General features: G+C 47.0%; 1 protein-coding gene across 16 annotated transcripts in view; it reads left to right on the plus strand.

The window, feature by feature from the left end:
• Positions 1 to 20924, plus strand: part of LOC118377533 (transcription factor SOX-6-like) — a 227105-nt gene that overhangs the window by 178011 nt on the left and 28170 nt on the right. For 10 of the 16 annotated variants that reach the window (XM_052483931.1, XM_052483926.1, XM_052483943.1 and 7 more), the window contains 4 exons: positions 8893 to 9042; positions 11149 to 11323; positions 12307 to 12497; positions 12670 to 12690. In XM_052483931.1, the coding sequence (XP_052339891.1) occupies positions 8893 to 9042; positions 11149 to 11323; positions 12307 to 12497; positions 12670 to 12690 (537 nt within the window). The remainder of the gene's footprint in view (positions 1 to 8892; positions 9043 to 11148; positions 11324 to 12306; positions 12498 to 12669; positions 12691 to 20924) is intronic. The other 6 variants (XM_052483905.1, XM_052483938.1, XM_052483921.1 and 3 more) reach the window with 2 other exon arrangements.

A 20924-nucleotide genomic window follows, 5' to 3' on the forward strand; every position in this document is an offset into this window, starting at 1 on the left:
CTAACCATGTGACTCCTATCACTTCTTCTACAAAGCGCTGGGGCACAGGATGATTAAAACAGAATATGAAGGCAGAGATGGAAGTGATTAAGTTAAGTTCACTCTCTCCTCTCATAGTGATAATAGTGTTAGCTTCCGCCGCCCATCTCCCTCAAGTCTACCAGTGAAACAGAGGGAGATGCCAAGAGAGGACACAGCAGGAGCTCTGTGTGTGTCACACAAGTCACATCAGGACCAAAGAAGCAGACAATGTGTTCTTTTAGTCAACAAGAACAACAGAGCTACAAAGAGGAGATGTGTCATTTGTGGTGGGAGGATATGAGGAGACACTTTGTCTGGCAGTTGTCTGGCTTACACTGTGGCTCCTTGTCAGTGAGAGGACAACTCATTTGAGCGGTGCATCTAAGAACAGGAAGCATCACATTATGATGTTAGTTTCTACTGGGAAATGATGACATTTAATCAATGTGGAAAACTGATTGGATTTCACCCAACCTTTAACCTAAATCCAATGACATGGTGACATTTTTTGTTGATTTCACACTGAATTCACATTAGTTGACAAGTCAACAAATTTTAAATCAAAACTAGATATTGAACTGAGGTCTGTGCCCAGTGGGTTATCATGTTTTTTCCAGCAGTGTATTTCTGATGTCTCTCCTAGTCTGTGTAGGCTCTTATTCTACACACTAATCTTTTAACAAAGCATCTGTGCTGCTAATTGCCGAGGAGATCCTGTGGAGGATCAGTCAGACAGAAGTGTGTGTGTTCTGGGTGTGATCATCAGTAATGACCATATCACTAAGTTTGGTTTTCACACATCATCAGACAGGAAGCACTGAGACTCACAACCCCTTCAACTTCCTGGGCTGAGGACCCTCCCCCTGCATGGCATTGGCTCAGCATGCCTCTCTAATTAAAATATCTCTCCCTGTCAGCAGCCTGGCAAGGTATAATTTTCACCAATTTACTCAGTTTAGATTGTGAAATATATGAACCTTAAAAAAGTGTCTTATTGGAGGAATTAATTCCCACAATGCAGCAGCAGTAATGTGCTCAGCCATCCAGTCAGGGATGCTAGCCGCTCTGTCAGTCTTAATGTTGGCCACGCACCCGCTCACAATCTCCACTGTCATAACAGTCTGGGCCCTGCGCGGAGGATCCTCTCACTCCCCCTCCTCTCTGCCCTTTCTCTCCAGGCATAAAAAACCAAGGTAACAAAGGTTTAGGGCTGATGGATGTAAATTAATCTTGGTCGGTGCGTTTGAGTGTTGGAGAGTGTAATTTGCTTGTCAATACAGGGTGGGATGGCGTGGCCATGGTGGCTGGCAGGGAGAGGCTGTCGCCAGGCATTTTCAGTACACAGGGCAATTTCACTCAGTGCTTCCCTGACTGATTGGCCCTCGTCTACGAGTCACAGGAGAGAAGGTGTAAACTATCCCTCCGACCGAGTGCCCCTCTTCATTAGGGTCCACTCAGGCCTGCGATGAGCTCAGGACAAGCAGGAAACAATGGCTCCATCCTGGACTGTCCTGGCCTGATTACAACTGACACATCTCACCTAACAGGGGAATTTGTGCTCAGATTGTACCCCCGATGTGTCCCGCCACCCACTATATTCAATTGAGTGGACAAGACAAGAGAAGAATTTCCTTAAATTTCTCAAAATAATTTTCTATTTGGAGTTGCACTTAATTTGTTGTTTGTACACTATCCCCTCTCCCATAAATTGCCCTGTGAAAAACAATTTCCTTAAAGCTGATGTAGGCCTGATATATTGTTGGGCCCTTTTACCAGGGTGATAAACAGGAGGGAACTTTAGACAGGACTGTTTTTTATCATTGGAGCCAGACTTTGGGGTTTAAGCAGTTTTAGAGAAATCATCATTGGATGAAGCGGAACATCTGTGTCCTCTCTATAGAGGATCAGAGAGAGCAGCAAATAGGAGCCTCTGCTTTCACTCTGTCAAATCTCCATTTTACTCCCTATCTCTCTGCCCCTCAGACTCGCTCTATCCCTTTCTCTCATCTATATCTCCCTGCTTTCTCCTCCATCTCCTACTTTGTATATTACCCTCTTTCTTTCTCTCATGTCTTTTCTTATGCTCTTTCTGTGTGTCACTCCTGCTCCTTTTCTTCCCCAAATTACACAGGCCGCCACATCCTTAAGCTTTAAAATATTGGATGTTAAATTGCTTGAGTGGTGACTTTACACTGCAATTACCATCCATCACAGTGGAAATGGTATCACTCAGGCCCCATGCTAAACCTGCTCCAGCCTCGCTGTCATAAACACATGAAAAGCAGCAGCCCACGTTCTACAATGACAACCAGACCAGATCTGAGCAGAGAGAGATGCGTGTGGAGGGCACTCAGTGGCTGAGACGGCTGGAGTGACAGGGAGGACTCAGAGTCTCAAAGACTCCCAGACAGAGAGGGAGAGCAGGAAACCTGGTATTATCTTTTGTTTGGAGGCAAATGCATGTGTACTCCGGATGTGTGGAGAGACTGGGGCCTCTGCCATCACCAACAACAAGTGAAGCGCTTTTCACTTTGAATTTAAAGAGAGAGAAGAACTGAGACAGACAGACAGACAGACAGACAGACAGACAGACAGACAGACAGACAGACAGACAGACAGACAGACAGACAGACAGACAGACAGACAGACAGACAGACAGAGAAAGAGCAGCTGGTTCTCTGTTTGTGAGGAGAGGAGTGTGGTCTTTGAAGGTAACCCAGAGCAGTGCAGCAGTGCTAGCTGTGTGTGGAGAGGAGGAGAGCTAATGGGAAGGCTAGGTGAGCAGCTGGATAGACTATTTAGTGAACAGAGGGACAGATGGACAGAGTGTGGATAATGCAGTGAGAGGCGCTGAATGTGAGGGCTGGCTCGGGGTCCTGACTGATGGCTAGGAGCTTTGGGCCTGGAGAACCCACACATGCTAGGCTAGGATAGTTAGATCCAAGATGAGAAGGATTGTGTTGTTGAGAGTGTGTGTGCATGTGTGTGTGTGTTTTAGAGTGAGGCAGGGGCGAGCAGGCTGGAAAGAGAGAGAAGGAGAGAAAGAGGAGGGGTAGAGCAGGGGAGCAGGTTGGGTGCCAGCAGATGAGACAGATGTTGGGCCATACTGGAAATCATCGGCACAGTGCACCAGGATGCCTGCCTCCGCTCCTGACATCTGGGCCTAGCCTGGGTCAGCCTGCCTGGTCGCCCTGGGCAATGAGCCTGTACAAGCCTTGTGGCAAACTGGGCTGGCGCTGCGCTGCCTTTTAAACGGCGGGGTGCACCGGAGCACGATTAATGCCCTCATGTCCTCCCCACTGCTCTGCAGAGGCAAGGCAGAGGTGACTGAGAGAGAGAGAGAGAGAGAGAGAGAGAGAGAGAGAGAGAGAGAGAGAGAGAGAGAGAGAGAGAGAGAGAGAGAGAGAGAGAGAGAGAGAGAGAGAGAGAGAGAGAGAGAGAGAGAGAGAGAGAGAGAGAGAGAGAGAGAGAGAGAGAGAGAGAGAGAGAGAGAGAGAGAGAGAGAGAGAGAGAAACATCCACTGCCTCAAACAGGGGATGGACAATAGCAAATCACACTCACAATACCGTGATGTATAGAATAACTGTGTCTTCTTTCAGTCATTTATACTCTGCAGAGATGTTTTTCAGTGTGTCTGTTGCATCAGAGTGAGTTGAATCTGTGGCCTCAGTTGTTGTAAGTGTGTAATGCACCATAATGGCTGGGAGCAGGAAGGCTTTCCAAATCTGCCACTGTATTTTACAGCATCTGTCACTGAGCTTTGGCCCTTCTCTTTAAGAACAAACAGCTTGTTTTTCTGAGAAATGTTTTTTTCCCTCCCTGTTTCTCCCCCAAAGCCCAATTCTCATCCCCCTCGCTCTCCCCCCTCATCCCCCTCGCTCTCCATCCTCATCCCCCTCGCTCTCCCTCCTCATCCCCCTCGCTCTCCATCCTCATCCCCCTCGCTCTCCATCCTCATCCCCCTCGCTCTCCCTCCTCATCCCCCTCGCTCTCCATCCTCATCCCCCTCACTCTCCATCCTCATCCCCCTCGCTCTCCCTGCTCATCCCCCTCGCTCTCCCTCCTTATCCCCCTCGCTCTGCATCCTCATCTCCCTCGCTCTCCATCCTCATCCCCCTCGCTCTCCATCCTCATCCCCCTCGCTCTCCATCCTCATCCCCCTCGCTCTCCCTCCTCATCCCCCTCGCTCTCCTCCTCATCCCCCTCGCTCTCCATCCTCATCCCCCTCGCTCTCCCTCCTCATCCCCCTCGCTCTCCATCCTCATCCCCCTCGCTCTCCCTGCTCATCCCCCTCGCTCTCCCTCCTTATCCCCCTCGCTCTGCATCCTCATCTCCCTCGCTCTCCATCCTCATCCCCCTCGCTCTCCATCCTCATCCCCCTCGCTCTCCATCCTCATCCCCCTCGCTCTCCATCCTCATCCCCCTCATCCCCCTCGCTCTCCATCCTCATCCCCCTCGCTCTCCATCCTCATCCCCCTCGCTCTCCATCCTCATCCCCCTCGCTCTCCATCCTCTGCCCCAAGTTCACAAAATGTGGAAGCGACGTACAGGACCTACTCTGCCTGTTTTCAATGCTACCCTCTAGTTGTTGTTTTTCCTTTTAGTTTAAGACCAAATTAAAAGTGTGGAAACTTAACGAATAACAGGATGAAACAATACACATCTAATTAATTGTGGCTGACAATAATTATTTTGTTCTGAATGGATTGGTTTAGCCAAGACGCAAAACAATGAGTTTTCCTTATACATAAAAAAGGGTAATTGATCTATTGCCTTTTAAATATATGCCCTATACTATATCTAAATAGTCTTTGTTGAGTCTAATATGCTGGGCGCATGGTCTGGACATGTGCTGAGATGTCCAACATCAGTGGAGTGTGTAATCTCAGTATAATGTTGTCGCAGGCAGAAAAGTGAACCTCCTCGTTTAACCTCTGCCGCCTCCAGAGGGCTTGATTTTAATTACTAGAGGCTAACAAGCTGACCTTGGGCCTGGCGCGCTCATTTGGAATCCATGCTCGCTGAGATGTGCTCTGCTCTTCTGGGAGAGACGGGGGGAGGGAGGAAGGGAAGGGAAGGAGGGAGAGAGAGAAGGAGGGAGGGACGGGGTCGCAGGAATGGTGTGTGTGTGTTTGTGTGTTTTAACTGCTTTCTGTAAGGAAGGGGATACTGTAGGAGTCAACACAGAGGCTTTGTTCAGTCTTAGTTCATGCTTCTGTATTCTGGCAGAAATAGCATCATCCCCAGGAGAACCCAGGCAGCAGGACCTCTGTGCATGCCTGCCTGCCTGCCCCTGCCTGCCTGCCCAGCAGAGCCATGGAGGGCTGAGGGAGCATAATGTCAAACATCCAGAGAAACAGGAACTGAAACCATAACATGACATTTATCATAGACATACCTTGTGTTAAAAGTAGTCATTATTCACCCCCATTTTCTTTCTCTTTTCCTCTCTCTCTTTTTCTTTCTTTCTTTCTTTCTTTCTTTCTTTCTTTCTTTCTTTCTTTCTTTCTTTCTTTCTTTCTTTCTTTCTTTCTTTCTTTCTTTCTTTCTTTCTTTCTTTCTGTCTGTCTGTCTGTCTGTCTGTCTGTCTGTCTGTCTGTCTGTCTGTCTGTCTGTCTGTCTGTCTCTCTCTCTCTCTCTCTCTCTCTCTCTCTCTCTCTCGCCCTCTCGCTCTCTCACATACACTTACTCAACACAAACACTCTGGCATATTCCTACCCTCAATAGCCATTTCCATTTTAATTGGTAAGGACAGTGAAGTCAGGCGTTTTAGTGCTTGAGAGTAGTTTGTTTTTGTGGCAATAGGAGAGTGCAGGTTGAAACCACTACTGCTGCTGATGAGAGCAGAGACCACTCAGGACTCCACCTGGTGAATGCTGGCCATAGTGGACCTGGGGCACCAAGCCAGCTCTTCCCAGTCCCCAGCCTCTGCACCTTCCCCAGCCCATGATCCCTGTCTTACCATTGACTTTCAGTGTGACCCTCATTACCAACAGGCACCTTCTGCCGTGGCAGCACAGCAAGATGGCGGGGGGCGCGGAGAAAGGAGTATGTGTGTGGACCTACCGGGAGAGACCTCTGTGAGCCAGGCAGGCAGGCAGATGTCCTTCAGTTAGGGGACTGGAACATGTGTCCTGGCCAGAGACGGTGTTAGTCAGTCAGTCAGGTCAGCCAGAGGCTGTCTCCTGACACCCCTCTCCCTCTCTCTCCCTCAAACTCACACCCCTCTGTTTCACCTAGTACACAGTTAGTTAACACATACCTTTTTACACAACTAGGCTGAAATGCACCGGAGACGAGGCAGCCCTCCGCTGCCCTACCTCCTCTCTGTCCTTGAGCGGTGCATGGTTTAGTTAGTGGTGGACTGTGTGTCGTGTCACACCTCCCTCCTGCATGTCTTCCTGCTCTCCTGATTGTGTTTATTGTTTCTTACCTCCTGGAGTCTGCCTGTGCTGGGTAGTGCTGCAGCTCCTCCCCCCATGGCTACGTCCTGCTAATCAGGCCTCACAAAAGCCAGGCTGACTGCCTCTAATTTGAAGCAAGTCCCAATTATTCTCTTTTTCCAGAACAATAAAGTTCTTCCCACTCGAGGTCAGGGGCTTTGCCCATCTATAACTCTGTTCATTAACAAACATCTGTCCAACAGACATGGCTTCTGCTCCGCTCCTACACAGACTGGAGCCTCACGTGTAGCCTAGAGACATAGTCAGGCAGCTCAACTCCTCAGCAAATAACTATGTCACCTTAACCCAAAATGCTCAAACTAACTCAACGTTGTATTAGTGAGATGGATTGGGGGGTTAGAGTTGTGTCCATTTCTGTGGCCCCTTGAAGACAAAAGGCTGTTTGTGTGTGAGGTGGGGGCAGTTCTATCATTGTGGGAACATAATCAGTCGGTCATTTCCGTTGCCCATGTGCTGTTGTTCGCCTCGGGTCCCCCAGAAGAATGAACCTTTTGTGTGCTGTGTATGTGGCGGCGATAAAGTTTGGTCCAGGAGAGTATACATGTTTATATCTGGAGATATGTGAGCAGGACACAAAGTGCTTTGTTTGGCTTTAGTCTGCGTCTGCACTACGGAGGGTGGGGCACACAGGCCACCAGGGCTGTGCCTCATTTTCCATCCACACAAATGGAGTCTGTATGGGGCCCCGGAAAACCAGGAAATGAGACGAGGCGTGCTGATTGGTCATACCGAATAGAAAGTAAATTCTCCTTGACAACGCCATCCGTTTGAATAACATAGAAACAGAGCGGCTTACCTACTCTGAACCAGAAAGGCTTGTCAGAGAGTGATGAGGTGGTGTCTGTCTGGTCTGGAGCTGTGAATGATTGTACATATGGTACACTACCTAGCCCTCACTCTGAGACAGCAGTCCTAGTTGACAGACCCCTGCCACTTACAGCAGGGGACAAAAGCCAATTGAACCACTTACCTGGTGGCCAATCAATAATAGCCTGAGGCAAACAGTAGCGCTGACAACATAGGGAGTGAGTCTTAGTGGTCTCTTAGAGAGGGGTCAGTACAAAAACATAATCAACTCCAGATCTGATCATAAAACAATCTTCTTTATGCTGTGTTCAAACTGACTGGAAAATAGTGGAAAGTCAGATTTGTATTTGAATGTTATTAGATACCCATGAATTATAGCTCACATGTTCATAGTGCCTAGAAGTTTTAACAGGCATCACTAAAGCCTCCAGCTTTCATCAATGATAGACAATCTGCCTTCCTTATATCTAAAGTCTATTTAAATTATGACGTTTATTGAATTGTGACCCAACCCCCTTTTCTGTGATGTGTGTCTGACAACTGTTATTTTAAATATGTTTTCAAAAGCCATATCAGTATGCACAATAACCTGTTCACTAAGCGCCTGCCAGGTAATCAGGACAGCAGTAGACACATATAATATTATACAGAGTTCAACCCCTTTTCAGTGTGGAAACGTGATTGTCATTAAACGCTTAGCCAGTCATCAAAACCACACGTCTGAGTGGTAAGTCACCACTGGTTAGTGAAGTTACTGATTTATCGCCAAGGAAAATAAGCATGATGACATCAATGGTCTTTGTGCAGCAGGCAGGATGGGGCCTTAATAATGTATGCGTTTAATGTGTTCTGTGATGGGAGTCCAACTGGGTTTGGTTTTCTAACCGTGTGGGATGCCAGGCGTATAGAGGGCCAGCTCAGGTGGCTGTGTAGTAGTGTCCTATTACAGACCAGAAAGCCCAACAGAAACCTCTCTACTGTGGAGGGAAAGCAGAACAGTCTCTCTCCTGTTGAGTCTGAAAACCTCTCTCTGTGATGAGTGGAAAAAGAGCGCTCCAAGTGTGCTGAATGAGAGCCATGGCTGTGTGGTTTTTAAGGCTGCTGTCTCTCCCTGGATTCAAGCTTTGATATACAGTAAAGACCTTTGATGGAGGTTCTCTGCCAGGCATGGAAAGAGAGGAAGACGTGAAAGAGAGAGACAGAAACACATAGAAACACACAGAGAGAGAGAGGGAGAGAGGAGAGAGACCACGGAGGAGAGAGAGAAAGAGAGAGAGAGAGAGAGAGAGAGAGAGAGAGGGAGGAGAGAGACAGAGGAGAGAGAGAGAGAGAGAGAGAGAGAGAGAGAGAGAGAGAGAGAGAGAGAGAGAGAGAGAGAGAGAGAGAGAGAGAGAGAGAGAGAGAGAGAGAGAGAGAGAGAGAGAGAGAGAGAGAGAGAGAGAGAGAGAGAGAGGAGAGAGAGAGAGACAGAGAGACAGAGAGACAGAGGAGGGAGCGGAGGGAGAGAGAGAGAGAGAGAGAGAGAGGGAGGGAGAGAGCTTTGAATGTCTGTCTTTGGATGTAAATGACTTTTGGGTTTCCTTCTTCTCCTCTCTGCAGCAACTGTATGCCGCCCAGCTTGCCAGTATGCAGGTCTCTCCTGGAGCCAAAATGCCGCCACTCCCCCAGCCTCCCAACAACAGTGGGCCCATCTCTCCCTCCGGCCTGAAGAACGACAAGAGATCCTCCAGCCCTATCACTCAAGTCAAGGTAGGCCCTGCCTCTCATCCCTCACTTCACCCACCTACAGCTCACCGCTTAAGTACTGGAGTGGTTCTTGACCCAGCCTGCTGATAACTCAGTAAATGAGTGGTAGTGGTGCTGCTGTTCTGTGTTCTGTGCTATTACTGGACCAAACTTCTTACAGGCCCATCAATCTGTGGGCCTTTAACAAGGCCCACTCTCTCTCAACCAGAACTCTGTGGACATGGTTGCTATGGCTGTGGGCGCTCTAAGTGAGAGAATTTGTGGAACACATGGTTTCAGATCACAAGGAACAGAAGAACCTTTTTTATTATGACGGAACAAAACCATTAGAACAGAGAGAGAATCACTCATATGTAAATGCAGTTTAAAAAGTGATGGGAAAAGGAAGGTTTGATGACTCTTATTGTCTTGTAAATAAACCCGAGAGCAGGGTCTGCTACTGCATGGCCTGGATCCACCAGACCTCCGTATGGAGCATAGAGTAGATACATCATCCTCTCACCATGCGAGGCCATAATCAGAAACATGCCTCCATTTGGAAAAGTTTAGCTTAATATCACTATAGTGAAGGGACTTAAATCATGTCATTGAATGGTAGTGCAGCTCTCTCTCTCTCTCTCTCTGGTATTCTCTTTGGCATGCAAGCTCTGGAGCTAAACACGGCCTCCCCCACAACCCCACCACACCTCCCCCATGACCCCAGGCACACAGCCTCCTGGGAGCTCATCCATGGGCCTGTATCAAGCTGTCTCCTAAACCCTGTCACTTTATAGGATCTATGTCATCAAGGCTGTTTGTTAGATAAGAGGCACCGAACAGATCCTACAGGCCTTTTCACTCAGATATTGTGACATTGTGTTGCTGTTCTGAATGGGCTCTATGGGTATTTATCATACTTCTAAACACTAAGGTTGTGAGCTTGAACTATCAATAATTAAACACTAATGTAAAGTACATATGTCCCCAAAGCCCCATCTGTATTCGTCGTTAGTTAGAATTAGATTGCTGTTAGTTTTGTTTGTCAGCTTTTGGCTTCATTGGATGACAAACTGTTATTGGCACAGCAATAACAAGGCCTTGAGGCAGTCTGTGTCTGAGCCAGCCATATGTTTGGACAAGGAGACACTTGGGCTTTGAAAAAGACTGTTAACAACAGCATACAGACTAATCTCAGCGAAGAGACTTCACTAGAGAGATGTATAAGGAGGCAGTAGAGCTATCCTTGACCCACCCAGGTACTTTCCTCCACTGGTACGTGTGTAATACCTACAGTATCATCCAGTCAGGTAGCAGGTATCCTCTCCAAGAGCTCCTAGACACTGGCCTGGAGAACACCACAGATCACCATCAGCCTCAATCACACCGTACTGCTGTTCTGTGCTGTACTGCAACCAGCCCAGCAGACATGTCCTCCTGTGACCCGACATCTCACATTAACTCACACAACTTTACAAAGAATGCATTCTAAACCAGTTATACATTTATTACACACTGTTGGATGCAGTATTACATGAAACAAATGACTAACACCAGTATCGGCAAATGAGAAAGGAAATTGGAAAACAACTTAATGAATTAGATAACGCAACTGACGTTTGATGACTGTTACTTACAACCATCTTTAGTCATCACCATGCATCTCTGTAATGTGGTTATTATTCATTCTTAGACCAGAGAAGAGGGAGAACAGATGAAGATGTACAGGGAGGCAAAAATCAGATTTAATTAGTGTGAACAAAGGCTCTCAGCAACTGTGAGGACGGTCATGATGGCACGGTGCCAGCAGATGAATGAGGAGAGGAGAAGAGATAATGAGAGAGGAGGGGAGAGGAAAAGAGGGGGAGAGTAGAGAAGGATAGAAGAGGGGAGAGGAGAGAAGGGGAAGGGAGAGGGGGGGAGCAGAGGACGGTCAGATAGGAACACTAGTAATTAGCCATGAGCAGAGTGTTGTCTGGGAGGCCACACATCCTCCAATAGGAGGAGCCCTTATTCACATCTGTGTCCTCTCTCTCCCGCTGTCTCTCCCTCTCTTTCTCTCTCCCCCTCTTTCTGTCTGTTTCTCTCTCTCTATCTCTCTTCCACTTCGCTCCCTTACCCCATCTCCACAAGGAGGAGGGAACGCAACCTCTCAACCTGTCCGCCCGGCCCAAGACGGCAGAGCTGGTCAAGTCCCCCACGTCCCCCACACACAGCCTGTTCACAGGCAGCAAGACCAGCCCCAACAGCCTGTCCAAGAGCGGCATCCCCAGTCCCCTCGGAGGCATGGGCCGTGGGTCTTCTCTGGGTAAGAAGTGGCCACACACTGCATCTCACCTCCTGCTCCATCTCCAATAGTCAATACATACTGACTGAATCTGTTTTGAAGTTGGCACCCCCTCGATCACATAGAAAGATCATTATAATTCCATAACATTGATAAAGGATTGAAGCTCAATATTTTGTTGGTTTTATTTTCTGTGTTTATATAATGGGAGTTGAACATACAATATTTCACACTGTCAAAGGTGTAAAAATGGCTTTGATTGATTTTTTTATCTGGATGAAACAAAAGTTAATGACGTTTATCCCTGTATCCTTGTAGACAAAACTATTGACACAATTGCAACTGTTAATCTCGGTGGAACCTTGGTATTAAAAACCATGCTATCTAGAGCTGCGGATGTTATAACACATGATTGGTTTTTAAGAGGTCTCACGTTTCACCATCCTTCTCATGTTAAGCCTTTCTACTCAGCTAACTGTTATTAAATGCAGCCTTTCATTAAAGTGCCTGCAATTCCGCTGTTCCGCTCAGACTGGGGGTTTGAACCCCATGTTTGTTTTATTCTATTTCTGTGTCTTTTACTGCCATCCCTCCTCACCTAACTTTGAGATGTTAATTACACAAAGAATGTCGACAGACTCGGTCTACTGCCTCTCACTGTCTTCAAAACAGGCACACACGCACGCGCACACACACACACACATACACGCACGCACACACACACACACACACACACACACACACACACACACACACACACACACACACACACACACACACACACACACACACACACACACACACACACACACACACACACACACACACACACACACACACACACACACACTGGAAAAAGGAAGAGGACCTCCTACAAGGCTTGATTCTCCACATAGGAGGATGAACACCTGTCAGTGGGCTCATTCACTGTGAATCGAAAAGAATAGTGTGTATGTGTATCTACTGTGTGTGTGTGGGTTAACTGGGTGTGACTCCCTCCCCAGACATCCTGTCCAGCCTGAACTCCACAGCGCTGTTCGGGGACCAGGATGCGGTGATGAAGGCCATCCAGGAGGCCAGGAAGATGAGAGAACAGATCCAGAGAGAGCAGCTGCAGCACCACCAGCAGGGCATGGAGGCCAAGCTCTCTGCCCTCACAGGCATGGGCCTCAACAACTGCAGCAGGGCTGACAAGGTCAGAATCCCCGTCCGTCCGTCTGTCTGTCCATCCAGCTCTCTGTCTCATTCTCTCTCATTCCTTTTCTCCTCTCTTCCATTTATCTTCCTATATGTTGCTTTCTGTTTATTCACTCTTCTCTCTCTGTCTCTCTTTTCTCCTTCCCTCCCTCTTTTTTCCTCACCAACAGAGCTGGTTCACTGAGTACATTGTGAGTAGCCCAAAACCACAACTAGTAAAGTGATTTCCGCTATTTTATTTTTTAGATATAATTCTTCAGACCGATGTTTGTCTTTAATGCTGGTCCAGAGTAGTGGTTTTGATTGATATTGGCATGGCTGTGTGTGTGTGTGTGTGTGCGTGTGCGTGCGCGCGTTATGGTGTCTGCATGCGTGTGTGTTGATGTTGGTGATAGAGGATCGGACCATGGTGCTGCCCGGTGCGGGTTAACACTCTGATGTCTCTGCCCAATTAAAGCAGACATACGGCCCTCTCCGTCCCTCGACATGGGACAGGGGCGCTTTGTACCAGGAGCACACACACTCCCCTCCCCGGGATTCCCTTTTAAAATATCTTCAAGCGATGAGTCAATCAAGGAGAGAAAAAAACATCCACCTCCCTCTGATTGGTGCCATATTGCCAGTTGGCTGTGAGGAGCAGGCAGGAACTGGGAGCAGAGCTTCATTAATATTTCAACACCTGACACTTTTAACCAACACATTCAACTAGGTCAATGTATATGTAAAAAAATCTACGAATATCTATTTTGATTTCTTCTTTAATTTAGTTTTAGGGGTAAATCTGTGTCTACGCAGGTGGCAATGCAGTGAGCTCAGACTGAAGTGTGTCAAGTCAAGGGACATGACCAATAACTTAACAACTCAGTGGGATCAACTTGTCTTGCCATGCCACCAGACAATAAAACCATTTGTATTGTTTTTGTATTTAAAGTTCAGTCCCATCTCACAGAGTTGTGTCGTTAAAAAAGGAAATTCAAACTACAATGTTTTTGTGGTTGTACACCTTAACACCCCGCAATCACAACTGTTCCTGTTAGCTAGTTACGCTTCCACAGTGTCTCTGTCTTTGTTGGTTCTCCACTAAGTGGGTGAGTCTGAGGCCCGTAGAGTAACGTTAACACTCCCATCTCCCGTTTCCACTCAGTCTCTGTCTGTGTCTGTCTGTCTGTCGGTGTGTCTGTGGGACGACCCTGTAGCGTTCTCTACCTCCCTGACTCTAAGGTGAGCCAAGCTCCAGAATCTGCTGCTACATGATATGAATGCAGTGTGTGAACAATGCCCTGAAAGGAACCGTTTTCAACAGGCAGCAAACACCTACCCCTCCATTCTTCTTAGCAGGTAGAGCTTACTGCTTTTCTCTGCCCCTCTTTTGTTGGCTTTAGTTTTTGTCTCGACTGCATTATAGGCCTGTCTACTCAGCCTGTGTTTAAACAATCCTCTCAGGTAAGCTGTGTGTATTTATAACAGGGAGGGGCATTTTTGGATGAAGCTGTCAATCACTCCTCACCTCTGCTCCACCCCTTTCAGTCTGTGTAGTCTTTCTGAGGAGAGAGAGACAGCGAGAGAGACAGAGAGAGACAGAGAGAGACAGAGAGAGAGACAGAGAGAGAGACAGAGACAGAGAGAGAGAGAGAGACAGAGAGAGAGAGAGAGAGAGACAGAGACAGAGAGAGAGACAGAGAGACAGAGAGAGACAGAGAGAGACAGAGAGAGAGGCAGGGAGAGAGAGACAGAGACAGAGACAGAGAGATAGTGGGACAGAGAGATAGATAGAGAGAAAGACAGAGAGCGTGACAGAGAGCGAGACAGAGAGCGAGACAGAGAGCGAGACAGAGAGAGAAACAGAAAGAGAGAGAGAGAGAGAGAGAGAGAGAGAGAGAGAGAGAGAGAGAGAGAGAGAGAGAGAGAGAGAGAGAGAGAGAGAGAGAGAGAGAGAGAGAGAGAGAGAGAGAGAGAGAGAGAGAGACAGAGAGCGAGACAGAGAGAGAAACAGAAAGAGAGACAGAGAGAGACAGAGAGAGAGACAGAGAGAGAGAGAGAGAGAGAGAGACAGAGAGAGACAGAGAGAGAGAGTGTAGACTAACAGTGAAATGCTTATTTACGGGTCCTTTTCCAACAATGCAGAGTTAAAGATAAAGAATAGAAATGTCAGTGTTAGTATGTGTGGGTGTGTGGGTAGAGTCCATTGTGTGTGCATAGAGTCAGTGTAACAGCGAGGTAAGACTGTGGAGGCTTGTGGTTCAAGATCACAGCATTGACAGTACACAGCCAAGAACAACAGATTATAATTAGGTGGGCTATCAGTTTAAAAATATGACTGGTATTTTGGGGTTATCGCGTTGCCCTAGGTAACCGTACACACCACAAAGACTCCTTCTTTTGGGAAGTTAGTCAGCCTTCGTGTGCCTGGCCTCTCTCTCCATCCTCCCACCTGGGTCTGTCAGAGGACAGCTTACCAGAAGCACAGCTATGTTTAGGAGAAGTAACTGCATCTCTAATGAGTTAGCATGAAACCTTGGCACTACCTCTCCTGCACTCTTAGAAAGAAGGGTACTGTCTTGAACCTTTCCACAGAGGGTTCTACATGGAACCAGAAAGAGTTCTACCTGGAACCAGAAAAGGTTATCCTATGGGGACAGCCGCGAACCCTTTTGGAACCATTTTTTCCAAGAGTGGGTGAATGACTGAATTCTAAGTGCTGATATTACTTAGAGAGGGACTGAGGAGCAGCTCTTCATGCTGTCTCAGTCATACCAAAGAGACACTCCAATGTGAACTCTGAGGTCAATGTGCTAGTGAATATGATCAGTCTTCTGTAGCCATGCTTGGCTCCATCTCTAGACCAAAGGCAGATAAAGACAGTTCCAGTGACACTGTCCCTATCAGGATGGTGTGTGTGCTGAGTGCTGGGACACACTCTAACAAGTGAGCCAGATGAGTGATCATCATTCAGCCTGGGAGGGAAGGAGGGAGGGAGGGTTAGGAAGGAGGGAGAGCGGGAGGGAGAGAAGGAAGGGGAGGGGGAGGCACAGCACGGAGTGGCCTTCCCTTCCCCTGATACAAGCCAACAGTCTGCACAGGCCCGGACGGCCCAGATAAAAGCTTTCACTTTGGTCAGTTTCAGAATATGAATATTTCAGCCAAGCGCCTCACCTGACATAAATACTGTGGGCTCTTTAGTAGCTGTGCTCCCGGTCGGCTGTCTGGAAGTTTATCACAGTGAAAGCTTACATGAAGATTCAGGAAAAGTAACATAAATGGGATTAAGGAGAGGTTAAAATCATCTAGTGTGGCTGTTGGAGGGGGATATTAAATATTGATTTATCACAGTGTAACGACCCAGCCGGAGAGTGGGGCTAAGTGCTGCTTACAGATGGATCAATTCATCTTTTAATACAAAGTGTGTCCATGGAGCACAATGCATCCCTTCCTCCTCTCTCACGCTAATACTGGGATCCCTTCATATGGCCCTTCTTACTCTCTCTTTCCATCTCTTCTCTCTCTCATCTTTCTCTCTCTCGCCTCTTTCTACTGCCTCCACCCTCTCTCTCTCTCTCGTTCCTCCTCATCTCTCTCTCCTTACTACTGCCTTTAGAGGTGGAAGATGTCCTTTAATTCTACAGTTCACTAGTCATCCACCTTCTTGTTGAGGACATGTAAAATATTCATGCTTTACTGTTTTCTATTTGTCCTTTTTTACTATATCCCATCAGTACAATAAAAGCTTTTCCAAGACTCAAAATGTTCCTTTTTGAAATATTTATCTAAAGGTATTATTGTCTGTAGAAGGCAATTACTTTGTTCCATTATTTATTTGCTCAGTGGATGCTTTTATCTAAAACAACTGAGAATGTGTACAGTCAAATACAACAGGATCCATATGCAACTCCTGGAATTGTCTCCTGCTATTAGCATAGCTAGCTAGAACTGGTAAAACTGTTAGGATTGGGTGTATTCATCTGCAGGTTGAAGATTTCATAGTTTGTCCTATACTGTATGAACTGAGATACAGGAGAAAACAGGCCTCAGAGTCACTGATTCAGGTGTCACAGATTGGTGATATTCCTATAGCTCTTGTCTTGGTTGATATTCCCATAGCTCTTGTCTTGGTTGATATTCCCATAGCTCTTGTCTTGGTTGATATTCCCATAGCTCTTGTCTTGGTTGATATTCCCATAGCTCTTGTCTTGGTTGATATTCCTATACCTCTTGTCTTGGTTGATATTCCCATAGCTCTTGTCAAATCAAATCAAATCAAATCAAATTGTATTTGTCACATACACATGGTTAGCAGATTTTAATGCGAGTGTAGCGAAATGCTTGTGCTTCTAGTTCCGACAATGCAGTGATAACCAACAATTAATCTAACTAACAATTCCAAAACTACTGTCTTATACACAGTGTAAGGGGATAAGGAATATGTACATAAGGATATATGAATGAGTGATGGTACAGAGCAGCATACAGTAGATGGTATCGAGTACAGTATATACATATGAGATGAGTATGTAGACAAAGTAAACAAAGTGGCATAGTTAAAGTGGCTAGTGATACATGTATTACATAAGGATGCAGTAGATGATATAGAGTACAGTATATACATATGAGATGAGTATGTAGACAAAGTAAACAAAGTGGCATAGTTAAAGTGGCTAGTGATACATGTATTACATAAGGATGCAGTCGATGATGTAGAGTACAGTATATACGTATGCATATGAGATGAATAATGTAGGGTAAGTAACATTATATAAGGTAGCATTGTTTAAAGTGGCTAGTGATATATTTACATAATTTCCCATCAATTCCCATTATTAAAGTGGCTGGAGTTGGGTCAGTGTCAATGACAGTGTGTTGGCAGCAGCCACTCAATGTTAGTGGTGGCTGTTTAACAGTCTGATGGCCTTGAGATAGAAGCTGTTTTTCAGTCTCTCGGTCCCAGCTTTGATGCACCTGTACTGACCTCGCCTTCTGGATGATAGCGGGGTGAACAGGCAGTGGTTCGGGTGGTTGATGTCCTTGATGATCTTTATGGCCTTCCTGTAACATCGGGTGGTGTAGGTGTCCTGGAGGGCAGGTAGTTTGCCCCCGGTGATGCGTTGTGCAGACCTCACTAACCTCTGGAGAGCCTTACGGTTGAGGGCGGAGCAGTTGCCGTACCAGGCGGTGATACAGCCCACCAGGATGCTCTCGATTGTGCATCTGTAGAAGTTTGTGAGTGCTTTTGGTGACAAGCCAAATTTCTTCAGCCTCCTGAGGTTGAAGAGACGCTGCTGCGCCTTCTTCACGACGCTGTCAGTGTGAGTGGACCAATGCCGAGGAACTTAAAACTTGCTACCCTCTCCACTACTGTTCCATCGATGTGGATAGGGGGGTGTTCCCTCTGCTGTTTCCTGAAGTCCACAATCATCTCCTTAGTTTTGTTGACGTTGAGTGTGAGGTTATTTTCCTGACACCACACTCCGAGGGCCCTCACCTCCTCCCTGTAGGCCGTCTCGTCGTTGTTGGTAATCAAGCCTACCACTGTTGTGTCGTCCGCAAACTTGATGATTGAGTTGGAGGCGTGCGTGGCCACGCAGTCGTGGGTGAACAGGGAGTACAGGAGAGGGCTCAGAACGCACCCTTGTGGGGCCCCGTGTTGAGGATCAGCGGGGAGGAGATGTTGTTGCCTACCCTCACCACCTGGGGGCGGCCCGTCAGGAAGTCCAGTACCCAGTTGCACAGGGCGGGGTCGAGACCCAGGGTCTCGAGCTTGATGACGAGCTTGGAGGGTACTATGGTGTTGAATGCCGAGCTGTAGTCGATGAACAGCATTCTCACATAGGTATTCCTCTTGTCCAGGTGGGTTAGGGCAGTGTGCAGTGTGGTTGAGATTGCATCGTCTGTGGACCTATTTGGGCGGTAAGCAAATTGGAGTGGGTCTAGGGTGTCAGGTAGGGTGGAGGTGATATGGTCCTTGACTAGTCTCTCAAAGCACTTCATGATGACGGAAGTGAGTGCTACAGGGCGGTAGTCGTTTAGCTCAGTTACCTTAGCTTTCTTGGGAACAGGAACAATGGTGGCCCTCTTGAAGCATGTGGGAACAGCAGACTGGTATAGGGATTGATTGAATATGTCCGTAAACACACCGGCCAGCTGGTCTGCGCATGCTCTGAGGGCGCGGCTGGGGATGCCGTCTGGGCCTGCAGCCTTGCGAGGGTTAACACGTTTAAATGTCTTACTCACCTCGGCTGCAGTGAAGGAGAGACCGCATGTTTTCGTTGCAGGCCGTGTCAGTGGCACTGTATTGTCCTCAAAGCGGGCAAAAAGTTATTTAGTCTGCCTGGGAGCAAGACATCCTGGTCCGTGACTGGGCTGGGTTTCTTCTTGTAGTCCGTGATTGACTGTAGACCCTGCCACATGCCTCTTGTGTCTGAGCCATTGAATTGAGATTCTACTTTGTCTCTGTACTGACGCTTAGCTTGTTTAATAGCCTTGCGGAGGGAATAGCTGCATTGTTTATATTCGGACATGTTACCAGACACCTTGCCCTGATTAAAAGCAGTGGTTCGCGCTTTCAGTTTCACGCGAATGCTGCCATCAATCCACGGTTTCTGGTTTGGGAATGTTTTTATCATTGCTATGGGAACGACATCTTCGACGCACGTTCTAATGAACTCGCACACCGAATCAGCGTATTCGTCAATATTTCCATCTGACGCAATACGAAACATGTCCCAGTCCACGTGATGGAAGCAGTCTTGGAGTGTGGAGTCAGCTTGGTCTGACCAGCGTTGGACAGACCTCAGCGTGGGAGCCTCTTGTTTTAGCTTCTGCCTGTAGGCAGGGATCAGCAAAATGGAGTCGTGGTCAGCTTTTCCGAAAGGGGGCGGGGCAGGGCCTTATATGCGTCGCGGAAGTTAGAGTAACAATGATCCAAGGTTTTACCACCCCTGGTTGCGCAATCGATATGCTGATAATATTTAGGGAGTCTTGTTTTCAGATTAGCTTTGTTAAAATCCCCAGCTACAATGAATGCAGCCTCCGGATAAATGGTTTCCAGTTTGCAAAGAGTTAAATAAAGTTCGTTCAGAGCCATCAATGTGTCTGCTTGGGGGGGGTATATACGGCTGTGATTATAATCTAAGAGAATTCTCTTGGAAGATAATGCGGTCTACATTTGATTGTGAGGAATTCTAAATCAGGTGAACAGAAGGATTTGAGTTCCTGTATGTTTCCTTCATCACACCATGTCTCGTTAGTCATGAGGCATACGCCCCCGCCACTCTTCTTACCAGAAAGATGTTTGTTTCTGTCGGCGCGATGCGTGGAGAAACCCATTGGCTGCACCGCATCGGATAGCGTCTTCCCAGTAAGCCATGTTTCCGTGAAGCAGAGAACGTTGCAGTCTCTGATGTCCCTCTGGAATGCCACCCTTGCTCGGATTTCGTCAACCTTGTTGTCAAGAGACTGGACATTGGCAAGAAGAATGCTGGGGAGTGGTGCGCGATGTGCCCTTTTTCGGAGTCTGACCAGAACACCGCCTCGTTTCCCTCTTTTTCGGAGTCGATTCCTTGGGTCGCTGCATGCGATCCATTCCGTTGTCCTGTTTGTAAGGCAGAACACAGGATCCGCGTCGCGGAAAACATATTCTTGGTCGTACTGATGGTGAGTTGACGCTGATCTTATATTCAGTAGTTCTTCTCGACTGTATGTAATGAAACCTAAGATGACCTGGAGTACTAATGTAAGAAATAACACGTAAAAAAACAAAAAACTGCATAGTTTCCTAGGAACGCGAAGCGAGGCGGCCATCTCAGTCGGCGCCGGAAGTCTTGTCTTGGTTGATATTCCCATAGCTCTTGTCTTGGTTGCTATTCCCATAGCTCTTGTCTTGGTTGATATTCCTATAGCTCTTGTCTTGGTTGATATTCCTATAGCTCTTGTCTGGGTTGATATTCCCATAGCTCTTGTCTTGGTTGATATTCCCATAGCTCTTGTCTTGGTTGATATTCCCATAGCTCTTGTCTTGGTTGATATTCCCATAGCTCTTGTCTTGGTTGATATTCCTATAGCTCTTATCTTGGTTGATATTCCCATAGCTCTTATCTTGGTTAATATTCCCATAGCTCTTATCTTGGTTAATATTCCCATAGCTCTTATCTTGGTTAATATTCCCATAGCTCTTGTCTTGGTTGATATTCCCATAGCTCTTGTCTTGGTTGATATTCCCATAGCTCTTATCTTGGTTAATATTCCCATAGCTCTTATCTTGGTTGATATTCCCATAGCTCTTATCTTGGTTAATATTCCCATAGCTCTTATCTTGGTTAATATTCCCATAGCTCTTATCTTGGTTGATATTCCTATAGCTCTTATCTTGGTTAATATTCCCATAGCTCTTATCTTGGTTAATATTCCCATAGCTCTTATCTTGATTAATATT

The sequence above is a fragment of the Oncorhynchus keta genome, chromosome 2 (genome assembly GCF_023373465.1).
Source record: "Oncorhynchus keta strain PuntledgeMale-10-30-2019 chromosome 2, Oket_V2, whole genome shotgun sequence".
Taxonomy (NCBI): Eukaryota; Metazoa; Chordata; class Actinopteri; order Salmoniformes; family Salmonidae; genus Oncorhynchus; species Oncorhynchus keta.